At 50.2% G+C, this 20,072-nt stretch overlaps 1 protein-coding gene across 1 annotated transcript; it reads right to left on the reverse strand.

Moving 5' to 3' along the window:
• Nucleotides 1–13,343: 13,343 nt before the first annotated feature.
• LOC143692637 (olfactory receptor 14J1-like) lies at nucleotides 13,344–14,276 on the reverse strand. The gene has a single exon (XM_077172887.1). The coding sequence runs from the start codon at nucleotides 14,274–14,276 to the stop codon at nucleotides 13,344–13,346; it is 933 nt and encodes a 310-aa protein (XP_077029002.1).
• Between the last annotated feature and the right edge of the window lie 5,796 nt (nucleotides 14,277–20,072).

Raw genomic sequence — 20,072 nt, forward strand, 5'->3', positions numbered from 1 at the left:
GGCCAGCCAGACCTGTTTGTCTTGGCAGCTTTTGTCTGGGAGCAATCCTTGGGTAGAAGGAATTTGGGAGGCCAAATCCCAGTTTTGTCCATGGCCACCTGGATGAGAAGGATGATTCTTTTCCATAGGAAGGAGAGTACAGAGCCCCGGTGTTTCACAGGCAGATGAGAGCTGGCCCTCAGGAAGCCAAGGGAACCTAGACAGTCCTGGCAGCTGGCCAGGCCTGACTGTGCCAAAGGCAGAGCTCAGCTGTCCTTGGGGGCTGCAGCAACACTCCAGAGCTCAAAGAGCCTCCATGGCTGGGCTGGAGACCAAGGCTGCAGCAGGGAAATGCAGGGCTGCTGCGGGATGGGGAGGCCATTGAATTCCAGCACACACCTCAGCTCTCTGATGATCCCAGCACCATGCTGGGCCCTGTTTCAGACTGGAGCAGAGCAGATGTTGATGGGGCAGGAGCCCTGTGGGGCTGTCAAGGACCTGCAGCTTGCAAGGTGCTCTGCTCTCCCTCAGGTGCTCTGGGAGAGATCCAATCCCAGCTGGGCACCTCAGGGCACAAGTGGCACTGCCTGTTCATGGGCGCACAACTGCTGTCTGCCTAGAAAGGGGGACAGGTGTTAATGCCTGTTAGTTTCCTAATATACAAGAAAATCTTTATTATCTGGGTCATCTGAGTTCTTTTTAGAAATGGCAAAGTTTTCCCATCAGGAACAGGAATTTTCTGGATCTACTGGATTGTTCTACTAATGGCAGGAGAAGAAATGCTGATCTTTCCATCTACTTGTGTCACCAATATTCAGTCTATTATTTAATCTCCTTTTTTCATCAGGTGTTTTTAGCTCTCCTGTTGAAATGGCCATGTCTAAGTGGCCATCTCTTCACTAGACCGGTTGGATCTATGTCCTTTCCATTGCTCTCAGATTTCCTTCTCCAGATGCTCTCTGGTCATTCAAGTGCCTCTCAAATGACTGGTTTCATGCTTTAAGCTCCAGGAAGTTGCCATATCTTTCTGATGTTAAAATAAATACCATATTAGTCAACATCTTAGTTGTGTTTATATCTATCACAAAATTGCATTTTCTTATGTCCTTGTCTAGAACTGTTCCTTTTCGGAAATCCCTTGGGGATCTGGACATGTCAGATGCTGCCGGGACAACCCAGAGAGCTGAGGGAAGAGCTGTGATGGTTATTAAACTGTTCAAATGTTCAACTTGTGTTTGTTGGCAAGAAACCTTTCTGTGCCTCTGAGTGTCACCAGGCCCTGAGCCCAAAGGACACAAACCTGATGAGTTGTGGTTCCCACTGCAGGGGCTGCACTTGGACCTTGGCTCTGCACAGGAGAGCTCTTCATCCCCTTTCTCTCTTTTCCTCCCTCTGGGCATGGAGGGAGCTCTTGACTTCAGCCTGTGACTCGTGTGTGCAAAGAGCAAATCTGGGCAGAATCGGGGCAGGGAGGGTTTGGGGGGACCTTGGGATCTGTGCTGGGCACAGAAGGTGTTTTCCATTGCTCTGAGACTGTCTGCTGTGCAAAGTGGATTTAATATCCAGCAGAGGAATGACTTTTGCATTTGATGGAGCTGTGCCTTCCCTTGGCTTTTTTGGCTGACAAGACATGAACATCCCTCTGTGTCTCGGGCAGCTCCTTCTGCAAGGAAAGCAGGTGGGAGCTGGAGCCAAGGAGCTGAAAGCTGCAGGTGAAGCCTGGGCTGGAGGGAGCTGAGATTTGCACAAGGCTGCTCTGAGTGCCAGGGCTTGGATGGGGGAAATGGTGGGGTGGGGGTAGGGACCGAGTCTGATTGATTGTCAGCCATGAAGGGTCTTGATTTTCATATCTATTCCAACTGCATGAGGAGGCACTTGGATTACGTGTCAGTTGGAGATTGCACATATCAATAAATTAACAGGAAAACAAAACTAAACAGGACATAAAAAATATTTTCTCACTGTCCTTTTAAATATCATGTATTCACTTTGAATACACTACTGAGATCTGTTTAACCACATGTGATTTGAAAATTAAAATCAAATGATTCCCAGAGGCTTGGCTTGTTCAGGTGTTCTGAATGTTAATGAGCCCTGGGACACAGAATTCCTGCACTGAAGAGCTGAAGGCTGAACAAGCCTCTGGAGCAGGGAAATTCAGCAGCAGCCTCCAAGTTGCTGAGGATGTCAGCAGCCCCCACTGAGGCCATCCCTGCCCAGAGACCGTGGGGGAATGGGCAGACAAGGAGAGCGTCCCTGGGGCTGGGGCAGCACAACTCAGAGGCAGCAGCGGCTCCAGCTGGGCAATGGAGTGTGGAATGTGGCTGGGAAAGCCCTGCCTGGGCTGGGCCAAGCAGCACAGACAAGCCCTGACCCACATCCACTAAAAAACTCTCTCAAGGAGACATTTAAAAGGAATTACAGTTGTTTGTGTACACTGAGTTGGACGCACTGGAGAAATGTCAGCAAGAGATTCTCAGGAGCTCTAAACAACAAAAAAGGAACTTTACTGGCAACTTTAGAAAATCAGAGAAACTTTGGCCAAAGGTTTAATACAACAGTCAATAAACAAGAAACACTTCTCATAACATTAACTTTGCTCATTCAACTTCACAAACTCTAAGCCTGTTCCATTTTAAGTTACTCAAATTTTGCAGAAAGAGGGAATAGGAAAAAGACAAATACGATTTAGAGAAGCACACACAGAGCTTCCAACTCCTGGATTCCAGCGCAGTTCCAATGGAAATTCCAAGAGGAGGTAGGGTCAAGATGTGTGCTTGCCTTGTGGTCAGCCTTCAATACCCCTTGGTCTTCCTGGGCCCTTCCCCCAGGTGGGGCTTGGGCTCATTTGGTCCCTCAGGAGCTGGGCTGGGGGCTGCAGAGGTGGCTGTGGAGCATTGCCTGTGCTGTGCCAGGGACTGGCAGCCACTGCTGGGCTGGGATAGAGGCTCTGGGGGGATTGGGGTTCCAGGGCAGGGCAGGGCTGGGCTTCCAGGGCAGGGCAAGGCTGGACCTTCCCCTTCCTCCCCCAACACATGAAATGTTTTGAGCCAACAATCTCCTCCAGTCTGTCACAGTAAGGCAATGTTGGAGGTGGAATTCCATTCTGGCCATGGGCGCCAGCACAAGAAGGACAGTTCTTTTCCATAGGAAGGAAAGCACAGAGCCCCATTGTTTGGAAGGCAGGTGAGAGCCTAAGTAGGCCATGGCCAGACAGACTTCTCAAGAATTGCAGATTTTGTCTGGGATCAGTCTTTCAATTAAGGGAATTTTGAAGGTGGAAACCCAGTCTCAGCCATGGGCACCTGGAGAAGCAGGACAATTCTTTCCCATAGGAAGGAAAGCACAGAGCCTTCCCCAGTGTTTTGGGGACAGATGAGAGGTGATCATTGTGAAACTGTTGCCAGCCAGACCTGTCCTGACAATATTCCTATTGGAATAATCCCTGGATATAAGGAAATTTGGAAGTGAAATCCCAAATCTGGCCAGGGTGCCGGGAGAAGAAGCACAGTTCTTTTCCATAGGAAGGGAAGCGCGGAGCCCCAGTGCTTCAGCAGCAGATGAGAAGAGACCCTCAACATGCCAAGGTCAGCTGGACCAGTCAGGCAGCCCATGGGAGGCCAAAGCAGCCACACCTGTTCTGTGCTCCCTTGGTTTTGGGGGCCCCACAGTGTCACAATGATGCCTTGGATCCGTGATGCCCCACAGTGTCACAATGGTGACTTGTTTCTATGGGGTCCAGCAGTGTTACAATGGCAAAGTCCAGCAGTATCACAATGGACCCTTGGTTTGACGGGGTCCCACAATGTCACAGTGGCACCTAGGTTCAGAAGGCCCTGCAGTGTCACAATGGTCTCCGTGGTTCCACAGGCCCCACAATGTCACGTGACTCCTCTGTTCCATGAGCCCTGCAATGTCACAATGGACCTTTGGACCCTGGGGGTTTGCAGTGTCACAATGGTCTCCTTTGGCTCTACAGAGTCACAATGGACCATTGATAACTGGAGGCCCCTCTGTGTCATCCTGGAGCTTTGGTTCCATGCAGCCCTGCAGTGTCACAATCAACCATTGGTTCAATGGTGTTCCACAATGTCAAATGGTCCCAAGTTTCCATTCAGGCTTGCAGTGTCACAAAGGTCTCCTTTGGTTCCCAGTGTCACAATGGACCCCTGATGACAAGAGGTTCCACAATGTCACAATGGACCTTTGGTTCCAGGCAGCCCTGCAGTGTCACAAAGGGATTTGGTTTCACCAGGCCCCAGAGTATCACAATTGTCCTCTTGGTTGTGTGGGGACCCCCAGGGTCACAATGGTCTCCCTTGTTCCATGAGGCTGTAAATTCTCCTGATGGTGTCTCCATGGTTCCATGACGCCTTGCAATGTCACAATGGAGCTTTGGCACCATTGTGAGACCATGAGGTCTCACAGTGTCACAATGGCGCCTTGATTCCATGACCTCCCAAAGTATCACAATGGTCTCCACAGTGCCATGAGGCCCCATGGCGTCACAATGGACCCTTGGTTTGATGGGGCCTCTCAGCGACACAATGATCACTACATTCCATGGAGCCCCACAGCATCAGTACGGCCCCCTTGCTTTCATGAGCCCCAGCAATGTCACAGTGCTCTCCATGATTCCATGCGGCCCCACAGTGTCACAATGGTCCCTTGGTCTCACAGGGCCCCACAGTGTCACAATGGTCCCTGAGAAGGGGAGGGGGGAATGCAGCAGCACAGGGCCCATGGAACCAAGGGACCATTGTGACACTGTGGAGCCAAAGGAGACCATTGTGACACTGCAAACCCCCAGGGTCCAAAGGACCATTGTGACATTGCAGGGCTCAGGGAATTGAGGAGTCATGTGACACTGTGGGGCCAGGGGAACTACTGAGACCATTGTGACACTGCAAGGCCTCATGGAATTGTTGGGACCATTGTGACACTGCAGGGCCTTCTGGAACCTAGGGGACATTGTGACACTGTGGGACCCCATGGAACAAAGTCACCATTAGGGCACTGTGGGGCCTCATGGATCCAAGGCATCATTGTGACACTATGGGGTCCTACAAAACCAATGGAACAGGGTACAGGTTTGGCTCATTTGGCCCCCCAGGGGCCACCTGACTGGTCCAGCTGACCTTGGCATATTGAGGTTCTCTTCTCATCTGCTGCTGAAACACTGGGGCTCTGTGCTTTCCTTCCTATGGAAAAGAACTGTGCTTCTTCTCCCGGCACCCATGGCCAGAACTGGGATTTCACCTCCAAATTTCCTTCTATCCAGGGATTGTTCCAATAGGAATATTGCCAGGACAAGTCTGGCTGGCAATGGTTTCACAATGATCACCTCTCATCTGTCCCCAAAAAACTGGGGAAGGCTCCGTGCTCTCCTTCCTATGGGAAAGAACTGTCCTGCTTCTCCAGAAACCCATGGATGAGATTGGGATTCCACCTCCAAAATTCCCTTAATTGAAAGACTGTTCCCAGACAAAATCTGCCATTCCTGACAAGTCTGGATGGCCTTGGCCTACTGAGGCTCTCACCTGGCTTCCAAACACTGGGGCTCTGTGCTTTCCTTCCTATGGAAAAGAACTGTCCTTCTTGTCCAGGTGCCCATGGCCAGAAATGGGGTTCCACCTCCAACATTGCCTGTTGTGACAGACTGGAGGAGATTGTTGGCTTGAAACATTTCATGTGTGGAGGAGGAAGGGGCAGGTCCAGCCTTGCCCTGCCCTGGAAGCCCAGCCCTGCCCTGCCCTGGAACCCCAATCCCCCCAGAGCCTCTATCCCAGCCCAGCAGTGGCTGCCAGTCCCTGGCACAGCACAGGCAATGCTCCACAGCCACCTCTGCAGCCCCAGCCCAGCTCCTGAGGGACCAAATGAGCCCAAGCCCCACCTGGGGGAAGGGCCCAGGGAGACCAAGGGGTATTGAAGGCTGACCACAAGGCAAGCACACATCTTGACCCTGCATCCTCTTGGAATTTCCATCAGAGAACATTGCTGGAATCCAGGAGTTGGTAGCTCTGTGTGTGCTCCTCTGTATCTTTTTTGTCTTTCTCACTTTCTGTGTCTTTTTCTTCTGTTTCTCTGCACCTGCAAATTTTGAGTAACTTAAAATTGAACAGGCTTAGAGTTTGTGAAGTTGAATGGGCCAAGTCAATGCTTTGCGAAGTGTTTTTTGTTGACTGAGTATCTGTTGTAATTTGACATGAGAAGAATTTTAAAAAGTAATACAAAACTTTTTGTGTCACTGACAATCTGTTAAACCACTGAGATACTGAACACGCCTCTGTGAAACACAAATGTTAAAGATGAAAAAACCCAGGAATCTCCTTTCTTTTCCAGTCATCAAAGAAGCAGAGGCCCTGACCCCGGCCCCCATCTCAACCAAACCAAACCAAACCAAACCAAACCAAACCAAACCAAGCAACCCTGCCATGGGCTGAGCCCCTTCCCCCCTCTCCAGGCCGCCCCCTCCCCATTGGCCCCATTCTGACCAAACCAAACCCCAACAACTCCCAAACAGGAAAACAGAAGAGGCTACAAAACCCCAACCAGAACAAAGCCAGCCACAGCTATTAAAATCTCAACATGAAGTCCTCTCTCCCCAACACAATTGAAACTAAAAACTCCTACAACCTACAACCCACACAAAATAACCCTACAACTAAAATTAAACACAAAAGAAACCCAAAATCAACCATAAAACCAATCCTAACACAACCCAACCACAACTTCCACCACAAGTTACCAGCAGGTCAGGTGTTAATCCTTTCAATACTTCAATCCTGCCTGAAGTAAAAGAAAAACAAAATACAAGCATATAAAAAACCAACATAAAAGCATCAAAGTCAGTAAAGGAGAAATTAAACCCCAAATACAAAAGAAAAAATACCTTAATCTTAAAACTAAAATCCTCTTATAAACTATAAAGAAAGAACTCTTTTTCATTATAACACAATAAACAATTTAAAAAAAATAATTAATATCAAACAAAAACCTGCATACTAAAATAAACAAATGTTAAAATAACTGAAATTTGCCAAAATTTTAAACCTAAAAAAAAAGGTAATCCAATACCCCCAAGAGGAGATCTCTATTCCCAGAGATAAAAATAAATTTAGACGTAAATAATAAAAACCTTTACCTTTAAAGAACTCATCTTTAAAACTATACATTATAAGTCATCATGGCCCATCAACAAGCAGTAAAAAAGCTTGTAGCAATAAAACAATTTCACAAGAACAAAGTTCCCCAGACAATTGTTATCCATGATAAAACTAAGAAGCAAAAAAACCAAGTTTTTTCTCTCATAAAAAAACTCCATAACCTTAAAAACAAAAACTTCTCTCCCTAAATAAACTAAAAAAAAGGCTATTCTAGAATTAGTAAATGAACTAGAAAATTTTAGTTTACTTTCTTTCCATTGTCAGTAAAAAAAAAGTTGTAAAGAAAAAAAGTGTTCTAAAGAGTTTATTTTAATTCTTACTTCTTTTTTCTTTTTTTTACTTTTAATAAAATTTTCTTTATATACTTTTAAAATTTTAAGTCTACATTACTTTACTCCTAATCCTCTTACAACAAAATAAATACATAAATAACCAACACTTTAACCCACGACACTCATCAATACATTAAGAAATCTCAAAATTAGAAAAATCTTAAATTAACAAACCAAAACCACCACAAGGATATAATAAAACCTTTTGCCAACGTTTCTCTGATTTTCTAAAGTTGTCAGTAAAGTCTGTTTTGTTCTTTTCAGCTCCTGAGAATCTCTTGTTGGTATTTCTCCAGCACATCCAACTCAGAGTACACAAACAATTGTAATTCCTTTTAAATGTCTCCTTGAGAGAGTTGTTTGTGGGATGTGGGTCAGGGCTTGTCTGTGCTGCTTGGCCCAGCCCAGGCAGGGCTTTCCCAGCCACATTCCACACTCCATTGCCCAGCTGGAGCCGCTGCTGCCTCTGAGTTGTGCTGCCCCAGCCCCAGGGACGCTCTCCTTGTCTGCCCATTCCCCCACGGTCTCTGGGCAGGGATGGCCTCAGTGGGGGCTGCTGACATCCTCAGCAACTTGGAGGCTGCTGCTGAATTTCCCTGCTCCAGAGGCTTGTTCAGCCTTCAGCTCTTGAGTGCAGGAATTCAGTGTCCCAGGGCTCATTAACATTCAGAACACCTGAACAAGCCAAGCCTCTGGGAATCATTTGATTTTAATTTTCAAATTCTTTGTGGTTAAGTAGATCTCAATAGTGCATTCAAACTTAATACATGGTATTAAAAAGACAGCGAGAAAAGATTTTTTAGGTCCTGTTTAGTTTTTTTTTCCCGTTAATTCATTGATATGTGCAATCTCTGATTGACACTGAATCCAGGTACTTCCTCATGCAGTTTGAATAGATTTGAGAATCAAGACCCTTCATGGCTGACAATCAATCAGACTCTGTCCCTACCCCCACCCCACCATTTCTCCCATCCAAGCCCTGGCACTCAGAGCAGCCTTGTGCAAATCTCAGCTCCCTCCAGCCCAGGCTGCACCTGCAGCTTTCAGCTCCTTGGCTCCAACTCCCACCTGCTTTCCTTGGAGAAGGAGCTGCCCGAGACACAGAGGGATGTTCATGTCTTGTCAGCCAACAAAGCCAAGGGAAGGCACAGCTCCATCCAATGCAAAAGTCATTCTTCTCCCTGGCTCTGCCCCTGATCCCCACAGCCTGTCCTGTTTCCTTCATCCCTACACTGCCAGGGACTCTCTGGGACAAGGGAGCTCTGCTCTGGCTATGGAGGGATGCCCAAGTGCCACCACTGGAGCAGGAACCACAACTCATCCGGTTTGTGTCCTTTGGGGTTCAGGAACTGGTGAGACTCAGAGGCACAAGTTTCTCTTCATGGCCTAGAGATCACATTTGAACAGGACACAATTTAATAACAATCACGCTCTTCCCTGAGCTATGTGCAACGTCCCAGCAGCATCTGATGAGTTCCACCATCCACAAGGGATTTCCATACTAAAAGTCGTTTTTGACAAACATGACTCTGTGATAGATATAAACACAATTAGGTCCTTGTATCAGGATGCTCATCCTGGAGTGGGGGCAAAACAGCTCCAACAACTCCTGATTTGCAAAGCTGTCAGTGGTGGATGGAGAAGGGAGGTCAGGCTGCTTTTGGTGCTGAGGAAATGCTGAAACCAGCCTGACTCATTTCATCTCCTCCTGTCCTGGCTGATCTCCCCTCTTTCCCCTTCCACCCATTGGCTTTTGTCTCCCACCAGGCCCCCGGTGAAGAGCCTGGCTCTGTGTTCTCCATCCCCTCCTCGCTGGCACTGCCAGGCTGGGATGAGGAGCCCCTCAGCCTTCCCTGCTCTGGGCTGGACAAGCCCAGCTCCCTCAGCCGCTGCTCACAGCCCAGGGGCTCCAGCCCCACCTTGGAGGCCCTTCCCAGACCCTGCTCCAGCTGCCAGACATCTTTCCTGCCCTGGGCAACCCAAGCCAGGCCACAGTGACCTGGAGAATCCCTGTCCTTGATGTCCTGGTCACACAGCCCTGGCCCCTTGTGCCCATGTCAGGCTCTGGGGTGGATCCTGTGGAACATCCTTTGGTGGAGGCTGTGGCTCCAGGTGGGCCGGGGGGATCTCGGGGGACAGGGACCCCGCTGGGCATGGACAGCATTGGACTTGTTGGGAGAAACTGTGAGGGGGAGCTGGGGCCGAGTGACCAACCCAGTGACCTGACACAGCCCTGCTGGGATGTCACACAGCCCCTCTGGGATGTCACACAGCCCCTCTGGGATGTCACAGCCCATTCTCTAATGTCACACAGCTGGTCTCTGATGTCACAGCCAAATCTCTGATGTCATAGTCTGCTCTGTGATGTCAGAACTCTGCCGTGTGGTGTCACAGATATGGCCTATGATGTCATAGCATCTCCATGACCTCATATACCCCACATGTCATATCCCACTCTGTGACCTCATGTTACCAGATGATCAATTGTTTCCACCAGCTGAGCTTATACCTTGAGCTTGTTCTCCAGGGACCACCAGAGAGACCCCCAGGACAGAAGAACACATGGGTAAAGGGGAGGGGAAATATGTCAATGATTTTGGGGAAATGATTATCATATGTGTGTTTAGTCCAGGACAATCAATGAATATGTGAGCAAAATACAGAAAATAAACAGAAACTTTCCTGTACTCAGCCCGCAGGGCTTTGGGAGGAGCTCTCCCCCCTGCATCCAGCTGAATAAAGAATGCTGCTTCTTAGTGGTGTTAAGGAGTTTTCTGTCTTACCGAATTTTTGGTAACACTCCCACTGCCAAGGAAAGCTCTGTCTGCTGCTTTTCACAAACAGAGAAGGGCTGGTGGCAGATGTGGGGCTCAGAGGCTGCCTGGGGCACAGTGACCATGAAATAATCAAGTTTTCAATGTTCTGTGAAAAAAGGAGGGGCAGCAACAAAACTTCTACACTGAAATTAGGAAGGGCAGACTTTGGCCTATTTAGGATGCTGATTTGGAGAGTACCAAATCAGGTACTGATTATTTTAAGGGAAACACCCTTAAAAACAAAGGGGTCCAGGAAGGATGGACACATTTCAAGAAAGTAATCTAGAGGGGAAAGGGGCTGCCTGTCCCAGTGTGGCAAAAGATGAGCTAGTGAGGCAAATTATTTTCCTGGCTGTCCATGGAGCTTTTCTGGGAACTCAGGGAAAAAAGGACCAGAAACTCAGGAAGTTTTTAAGGATGTCATTCGGTTAAGCGGAAACAAAAGGAAAGAGATGAAAGCTCAATTAGAACTTAACCTGGAGGCTTCTGTAAAGAAATAATAAATGTTTTAAAAAAAATTTATAAGAAAAGGAGGGAGAAGAAGAACCTCTACTCTTTTTTGGATACAGTGGAGAATATAGTAATTAAAGATAAGGAAAAGGATAAGGTAATTAACATCTTGTGTCAATTTTCAATATTAGTACAGGTTGTCCTCAGGACAAGTGTTCTCCTGAGCTGGTAGATGGGCACAGGGGGCAGAACAGCTCCCTGGAATCCAGGAGAAAGCAGCTGGGGACCTGCTGAGCCACTCAGATGCTCACAGGTGTATGGGATCAGATGGGATCCATCCTAGGGGGATGAGGGAGCTGTGGATGAGCTCCCCAAGCTGCTCTCCATCATTTACCATCAGTCCTGGCTCAGCAGGGAGGGCCCAGAGCACTGGAGGTGCCAGTGTGAGCCCATGCCCAGGAAGGGCTGGAAGGAGGAGCTGGGGAACTCCAGGCCTGTCAGCCTGACCTGGGTGCCCGGCAAGGTTATGGAACAGATCACCTTGAGTGCCATCCCAGGGCACGCACAGGATGGCCCAGGGATCAGAGCCAGCCAGCGTGGATTTAGGGCTGGCAGGTCCTGCCTGACCAACCTGGTCTCCTTTTATGCCCAGGTGACCCACCTGTGGATGGGGGAAAGGCTGTGGATGTTGTGTGCCTGGACTCCAGCAAAGCCTTTGACTCTGTGTCTGACAGCATTCCCTGGAAAAGCTGCAGCCCACGGCTTGGGCAGGTTCCCTCCTGGCTGGGAGATTTAAGAGCTGGCTGGAGGCTGGGCCCAGAGAGTGGTGGGGATGGTGCTGCACCCAGCTGGTGCCCAGGCACTGGTGCTGTCCCCAGGGATCTGTGCTGGGCCCAGTCCTGTTTAATATCTTCACTGATGGTCTGGGTGAGGGGATCGAGTCCAGCATTCACAAACTGCAGATGGCACCAAGCTGGGTGTGAGTGTGGATCTGCTGGAGGGCAGGACAAGAAGACCCAGCCTTAAGCTGCACCAGGGGAGGCTGAGGCTGGACAATAGGAAGGAGTTCTTCACAGAAAGGGTGAGTGGGAACTGGAATGGGCTGGCCAGGGGGGAGGTGGCAGAGTCACTGTCCCTCTCCAGTGGCACTCAGTGGCATGGTCTGGGTGACAAGGCAGTATTAGGGCATTGGTTGGACTTGATGATCCCAAAGGTCTTTTCCAGCCTATTTGATTCTGTCATTCTGTGATGATTGGGACACTCTGGGGCCATTGTGACACTGCAGGGCCTCCTGGAACTAAGAGGACCATGGTGACACCGTGCAGCCCCACAGAACCAGGGCTCCATTGTGGTGCTGTGGGGCCAAATGGACCCAGGGTGTGCCCCGTGACACTCTGGGCCCTTGTGGAACCACAGAGGCCATTGTGACACTGCAGGGCCTTGTGTAACCAAGGGGTTTCACCATTTTGACACTGCAAAACCAAGGAGACCATTGGGAGACTGCAGGGCCCAGTGGAACCAAGGGGCCATTCTGACACTGCGGGGCCTCATGGCACCAAGGGGACATTGTGACACTGCAGGATCCTGTGTAACCAAGGGGCCACTGTGACACGATGGGGCCTCAAGGAATCTGGAATAATGCTGTGACACTGTGTGGCCTTGTGGAAACAAGGAGTCCATTGTGACACTGAGGGGACTTGTGGAACCACAGAGACGATGGTGACAGTGTGGGACCTCATGTGGCCATGGGGCCATTGTGACACCCTGGGGCCCCATGGAACCAAGGAGTCCACTGTGAAACTGCAGGACCAACGAGAACATTGTGACACTGTGAAGCCCCATGGAACCAAGGAGACCAGTGTGACAGTGCAAGGCCTGGTGTATCCAAGAGGCCGTTGTGACACTGAGGGGCCCCTTGGAACCAAGGACTTCTTTGCAGATGTCAGCAAGCTGGATGTGAGTTTTGATCTGAGAGAATATAGGAGTGGTCTGCACAGGGACCTTGATAGGCTGGACCGAGAGGATGAATCCAACAAGGTGAGGTTTAACAAATCCAAGTGCCAGGCCCTGCTATTTGGCCCAAGTGCTGCAGGCTGGGGACAGAGTGGCTGGAGAGCAGCCAGGCAGAAAGGGACCTGCAGGGACTGATGGACAGCAGGCTGGACATGAGGCAGCAGTGTGCCCAGGTGGCCAAGAAGGCCAATGGCTCCTGGCCTGGCTCAGGAATGGTGTGGCCAGCAGGAGCAGGAATGGTGTGGCCACAGGAGCTGCTGTGCCAGAACTGATCTGCCCCAGCTCTGCACACAGACATTGCTGCTGCAGCTCCAGAGAAGGAAACTAAAGGGCATCTCTGCAGAAAACTCTGCTGGGAGTTCCTTTAGTTCATTTAAAGCCACCAAAAGCACAACCCCTCATTGACACAGTCTGTGGCTACAGGGAAGGTGGAGAGAAACAAAATGAGAAATGGCACAAACAATGACATTTATTTGTAGATAATATGAAAAAAGTAAAAAAAATAAAAAGAAATTCCAAAATGAAACCAACAAGAAGTATGAAAGATGAATTTTATTACAAGTGATATGCAGAAATTGGCCAGCAGTTTAATGTTTCTGAAACCATCCAGTCATCAGTGTCCACACTGCAGCCTTGAGCTCCTGGTTCCTCAGGCTGTAGATGAGGGGGTTCAGGGCTGGAGGCACCACCGAATACAGAACTGACAGGGCCAGATCCAGGGATGGGGAGGAGATGGAGGGGGGCTTCAGGTGAGCAAACATGGCAGTGCTGACAAAGAGGGAGACCACAGCCAGGTGAGGGAGGCAGGTGGAAAAGGCTTTGTGCCGTCCCTGCTCAGAGGGGATCCTCAGCACAGCCCTGAAGATCTGTACATAGGAGAAAGCAATGAACATGAAACAACCAAGTGCTAAATAGATACTAACAGAAAGAAGCCCGAGTTCCCTGAGGTAGGAGTGTGAGCAGGAGAGCTTGAGGATCTGTGGGATTTCACAGAAGAACTGGCCCAGGGCATTGCCATGGCACAGGGGCAGGGAAAATGTATTGGCTGTGTGCATGAGAGCATTGAGAAAGGCACTGGCCCAGGCAGCTGCTGCCATGTGGGCACAAGCTCTGCTGCCCAGGAGGGTCCCGTAGTGCAGGGGTTTGCAGATGGACACGTAGCGGTCGTAGCACATCACGGTCAGGAGATAATACTCTGATCCAAGGAAGAACAGAAAGAAAAAGAGCTGAGCAGCACATCCAGTGTAGGAGATGGTGCTGGTGTCCCAGAGGGAATTGTGCATGGCTTTGGGGACAGTGGTGCAGATGGAGCCCAGGTCAGCGAGGGCCAGGTTGAGCAGGAAGAAGAACATGGGCGTGTGCAGGTGGTGGCCACAGGCTACGGCGCTGATGATGAGGCCGTTGCCCAGGAGGGCAGCCAGGGAGATGCCCAGCAAGAGGCAGAAGTGCAGGAGCTGCAGCTGCCGCGTGTCTGCCAATGCCAGCAGGAGGAAGTGCCTGATGCAGCTGCTGTTGGACATTTGCTGGGGCTGCACATGGGCACCTTTCATGGAGAAAGGACAGTGAAGAGTTAGAGGAGATTCCTGTAACCAAAATCAAAGCCTTTTCCCATACACCCTCCCCTGGAAGACACAGACAGCCTTTGGTGTTTAAGAGTTCCAGGGTTTTCTTTTTAAGCTCCCCCTATGTCTCTCCTATTCTTAGATATCAGGAACTCCCAGGCTTAGGGCAGAGGCTTGGCTGGGGAACAGGAGGGAGGGGGCTTGTTCAGAGGGAGGGGCTGCACTGCAGGGGCTCCTGTGGGCATCTCTAAACTCTCCCTGCCACAGCATTGCTGCGGTTTGTTTTCTCTCATTGCCTGATCTTCTCTGCTTCCTGCAGATTTCCCTCCTGCAGGTGTTTCCCTGTGCCTGATCTCTCCCTGCCAGCACTCACAGACCCCAAATCTCTGTGCACTCTCCTTGGCCCTCAAGAACCCTGCCTGTTTGCAGGGCACTGGCTGGGGGCAGGTTCTGTTTGCAGCCTGGAGAAAGGACAGCTCAGACTGAGCCTGATGGCTCCAGCAAAGGCGATGCTGCTGCTGTCCATGGGCAGAGTGGCTGAAAGCACATTAGGGATCTCCTGTGAACCTATTGGTCACTAAAAGTAACAGTTCAGATGTCTCAGGCACTTGTCAAAATTCATAATTCAGAATTAACCTTTAATATGTATCCACTCCTCCCTGCCATTCTCCAATAGTAGTAAACTGAATACCTAGTCTTAGGAAATTTCCTCATTTTGAACAAAACCCCTGCCCTGGAAATATTGTATGACTGATCAGAACCCCTCAGCATGTCAGAGCTCCATGAGCATTTCACCTCCTCTGCACCAGAAATACCCAGAGTTGTACTCACAGGCTCTGCAGGCATTGGCATGTTCCAGCTTGAGGAGATGGCTCCAGGAGCTGCAGCTGCACTGTCCTGCAGCCAGAGGTTCCTGTGCCAAGGGCTGGCAGTGATTGTGCCCCAGGCACTTCTCAGCCCCTTCCCAGCCCTGACTGATTGAAGCTCTCTGTGCCTCTGGGCTGTGCCCGGGCTGGCTGCAGGCAGTGCCCCAGCCCTGCTGGGCTGGCACAAGAGCTGCTCATCCAGAGAAATGTGCTTTTGAAGCTCTTCTTGGTCACCAGGAGCTGCCTCTGTGCCAGGAGCCCAGCACAGCTCAGCAGCACAGACACAGCACAAGGACTTTAATCAGCCCCTCTGGGCCTTTGTGCTCAGGCCCTGAACATCAGTCCCTGAGAGGGAGCTGAAGAAACCTCTGCAGAACTCCAAGGCAGAATCCAACTCCAAACTTTCCTGGACTTTTAATGGCTCCCACTGAGGGACACAACTGAGCAAGTGTCCCCAGGCCCCAGGCAGGGCAGAGAACTGCAGGCAGTGATGACAGGTGGGGACAGAGAGAAGCCAAGTCTGGGTGTCCTGGGGCACAGCAGGGTCTGTGCCAGCAAGGGCTGGGAGGAGACACCTTGTCCTGAGGCCCTGGGGCCTCCTGGCACAGCCCCAGCCAGGCTGGGCACTGTCAGCCCCTTGTGCTGCCCTCAGCATCCCCCCCTAGCCCACATCCCAGTGGCCTCAAGGATCTGCTGCAAGGAGTCCCTGGGGAGCCTTGCTCAGCAATGGCCCTGGGGGCTCCTTCATGCTCCCCGCAGGGACTGCAGGTTTTTCAAAGGACTTTGGGTTTGGCTTTTGCCTTGGAGTCTCTGAGAGGTTTGTGCAGTCACAGCCCCCAATTATCTGCTGTAATGAGTCCCTGGAGAGGCTTTGTCAGTAACAACACTCAGTGGGGCTCATTAATACTTCAGGGTACTTCAGTAATTTGAAGGTACTTGGTGTTTCCCTTTTGATCCAGACTCTGTGAAAGGTTTGTGCAATCATGGCCCCAATTATCTGCTTTAACGAGTCCCTGGAGAGCTTTGTACTGACACTCAGTGGGGCTCATTAATACTTTGAGCTACTCAAGGTTTTTAAGGTACTCTGGATGTTCCTTTTCACTCTGAGTCTTTGAGAGGTTTTTGTGCCATCCTGGCCTCCAATTCTCTCCTCCAAGGAGTCCATGAGGAGCCTGTGTTGACCTCAATGGGACCCATTCATGCTTTGAGACACTTGGGGGTTTCTCCTCTGACTTTGACTCCAGGAAAGTTTGTGCAATCTCCTCTCAGGCCCCGAGGTTCCAGGGCTCAGCTTCAAATGCAGCACAGGGCTCATTAGGACCAAGATATTCCTGACAAACCATGGCTCTGCCTTGATTTCCCTCTGATCTGGGCCAGTTCGTTAGGAACTTTCCTGCTGCTGGTATGGAAAAATATTTCAAAGAGCTTCTAGGAAATATATATCATATTTTATAGTGTCCTTTATTACTTTTCTTAGTATAGAAGAGGGGATTGCAGCATTCAGTGACTGATACTGACCCAGGGACACTCTTGAGGAAATCTGGCTTGGTCAGAGAAGCTGTGCCTTGAGGTCTGATCAGTGTGGATGATCTTGCTCCACATTCCCCAACCCCATCCTGTCTCTCCTCACTCACCTGGGACCTGCATTGCTTGGTGAACTGGCTTCGCTCCGCTGAAGAGGGATTTTGACTTTTTAATTTTTTGAAGCAATCTAAAACTCCTGAGTTTCCCCATTGCAAACAGACATCCTCCTCAAGTGTGTGCCAAGCCCAAGCTGCCAAGAGCACTCCAGACCTGCCTGGGCCAGCTGTGAGGGTGGATCATCATCCCAACCTGCACTGCGCCATTGCAAGGGGCTGTTGCCATGGACACTGCAGGGACCCCACTGCTGGCTTTGGGTGCCATGGCAACCCCCATCAGTTCAGGTTTCCTTGGAAACCAGCCCAAGGAGCCATTTCTGCAGCCAGGTTCCATGGCCCCTTGCCTGCAGAGCTGTTGCTGCCCTGGGCTGCCATGGCAACCCTGAGGACAAAGCGGTGCCAGGGCTGTTCCAGGTACAATTGCAGTGACACTCGTTGGTGCCACCAGGTGCCATGGCAACGGACACAGGGACCCGTTCCTTGGTTTGGTGCCATGGCAACCAGTGCCCAGAGCTGTTGTGGTGGTTGGTGGCCATGGAAAGCTGCCCTGGGCCCCTTGCTCAGGGCTGGTGTCAGTGCCCAGGGCCAGAGGGGATCCCTTGCTGGGGGCTGTGCCATGGCCACCTGCCCTGTGCCACACTGGCCGCTCCGGCACCAGGAACCAGCAGCCAAGGGCACTGCCAGGGCCAAAGGCCAGGTCAGCCAGACAGAAAGGGGCAGCGCTGGGCACTGTTTCCATGGCAACCGGCACTGGGGGGGACACCTGGGTCACCTGGCCTGGCAGTTGCCATGGAAAGCCCTGGCAGGCACTGGGGGCACAGCCCCTGGCACTGAGACACTGCTGGGCCGGGTGCTGGGCACAGCGCTGAGCACGCAGAGATGGTTTTGTTCTTGCTGAGCTGCAGCACAGCCAAGGCCTGTCCTGCCCCTCGTCCAGCCACGCTGGGGAGGGGCTGGGGCTGCGGGGGAGCTGGGCAGGGGACACAGCCAGGACAGGTGACCCCAACTGACCCCGGGCACACCCCAGACCAGAGCACATCATGCTCAGGGTATGAAGGGGGGGAACAAGGAGGAAGGGGGGAATTTTGGAGGGAGGGTTTCTGTCTTCCCAGGTAACACTCAAGCAAGAGGGGGCCCTGTTTCTCCAGTGGGCAGGGTCACTACCAAAGACACAGACACCAACTTAAGGAATTGTGTCATTTATATCATGCACAGCTGCAAAGAATTACAAAAGGATAAGCTCAGCAAAGCACATCATCATTAGCAAAGAATTACAAAAGAAGCTCAGCAATCCATCAGAACTCATCATTACATTTTGGTGACTAACCCCTTGGTGAAACACTAGAGGTGTTTGTGGCAGACAAAGATTCTGGCTATCAAGGTACACCTTACAGACACCAGTAATTCTTTAGTGACACCATTCTTCATTCATTTTCCTCAATCTCATTTGGGATAAGAACAAGAATACTGTTGTCCATGGAGCTGGCACCATGTTAATTCCAGAATAATGCCCCCAGGCCCTTTGCTGTTCAGCTTTACCATGCTGTCTGTGGCTAACAAGGCCTGGGGGGGCCCTTTCCCCTCTGGCTGGAAGGGGCCGGGTCCCAGTCCCTGAGGGGCACCCGGGCTCCTGGATGCAATTCCTGTGCAAGTCCCTCAGTGTCACAGCAGCCTTCACATGGAGCCCCGTGGATCAGAGCATTTCCCAAAGGGGCTCTTGGGGCAAACAGGGAGATTTGGTCTGGCAGCATGTGTAAAACAATATCCTGTCAGATCTACTTGTTCTCACACAGAACACTTGGCTGCAGGGACACATTGCCATTGTTCCTGCCCAGGTTTCAGGACTCAGAGTTGTCTTTCCCAGGAGCTGCTCCTTCAGCTGCCTCGGGAGGGCCATTTGGCCTCCGGACCCACACTCGGGCTCCATTATTAGGGCTGCTGGATCCAAACCCTTTATCTCCACAAACGGTGGTGATTGCAGGTGGATCTCCTTTTTTCACAATCCTTCTTAAAATTGCAATATTGATAATTGTGCTACCCTGTCATGGGGTTGACTAATCCAATCCTGGTCACTATTGTTTAACACAATTCCTTTAATTTCTCCTTGATATTCTGCATCAGTTCCTCTTCCCATGACATGACCACTTTGCAAGGCCAAGCTCCAAGTGAGCAGTTACTAAAGCAAAGTGTCCTGGAGGAATCTGAATTCCTGTTTCAGTATTGATAGCTCTCATTTGCTTTGAATTTATCCAAACTAATTCCAGTGCATGAAGGCCCAGCCCTGCAGCCTCTGGGCTGGCCCTGCCAGGGGCCATCACAGCCAGAACAATTTCCCAGGCAGCCCAAGTCTCACTGCCCATGGTTGGATTTGCAAACTGGGGGCAGCCGTGCACAGCCAGGGGGTTTCCATTTCCCCAGTGGGCCATTGTTAAGGGCATGGAGCACATCTGGGAGATGGGTTCTCCATGGGCAAAGGTTCCCATCTCCTCATTTTTTCAACTGCTTTTTAAACAACCCCTTCACCCGTGCAACAAAACCTGCAGCTTGTGCATAGTCTGGTACATGAAAAACCCTGCAGACTTCATCACTGTATTTTTCACAGGAACAGACAAAGCACTCTGCATCAAAGAATCAGCAAACCCTGTAAAAACAGCCAATTTCCTCCCTTCCTCCTTTTTTCATTGTATACAATCTCACATAGTTGACCACTGACAGTAGGGCCCTGGCCAGTCCTGTTCTGTAGGGTATTTAGAGTTACATCCCTGAGCAGCCAAAGCTACCAAATTAGTATTGTCAGCACTATTTCACATTATTATTATTTCATGTGTAGATATACATATTGATATACATATAGACAGATAGATACAGACATATATATAATATATATATATATATATATATATAAATATACAAATATATATATATATTAAGGTCATATTATACAATAAATACATATAGTTATTTATTATATTGATATTTCACGGGTACAAATGCAGCTGAGCTCAAGATTAAAACCTTCTTCTCTTGCTCCATGTGGGAGCATTCCAACAATAATTGTTCCTTCTGAAGCTGCTGTTTCCAATGGACTCTTAACAAATTCATCTTTGTCTGCCCAAACCCACAAGTTCTTTTCCTTTTCCATGTGCAATTTTTGGATGCATTTGAAGCCACCCAGGGGTGCAGCCTCTTTTACCCGACTGCCCCACTGCTCCCACGGGGCTCCGACCTCAGCCCACTCCAGAGCCAGG

Source organism: Agelaius phoeniceus (genome assembly GCF_051311805.1).
Source record: "Agelaius phoeniceus isolate bAgePho1 chromosome W unlocalized genomic scaffold, bAgePho1.hap1 SUPER_W_unloc_2, whole genome shotgun sequence".
Classification (NCBI taxonomy): Eukaryota; Metazoa; Chordata; class Aves; order Passeriformes; family Icteridae; genus Agelaius; species Agelaius phoeniceus.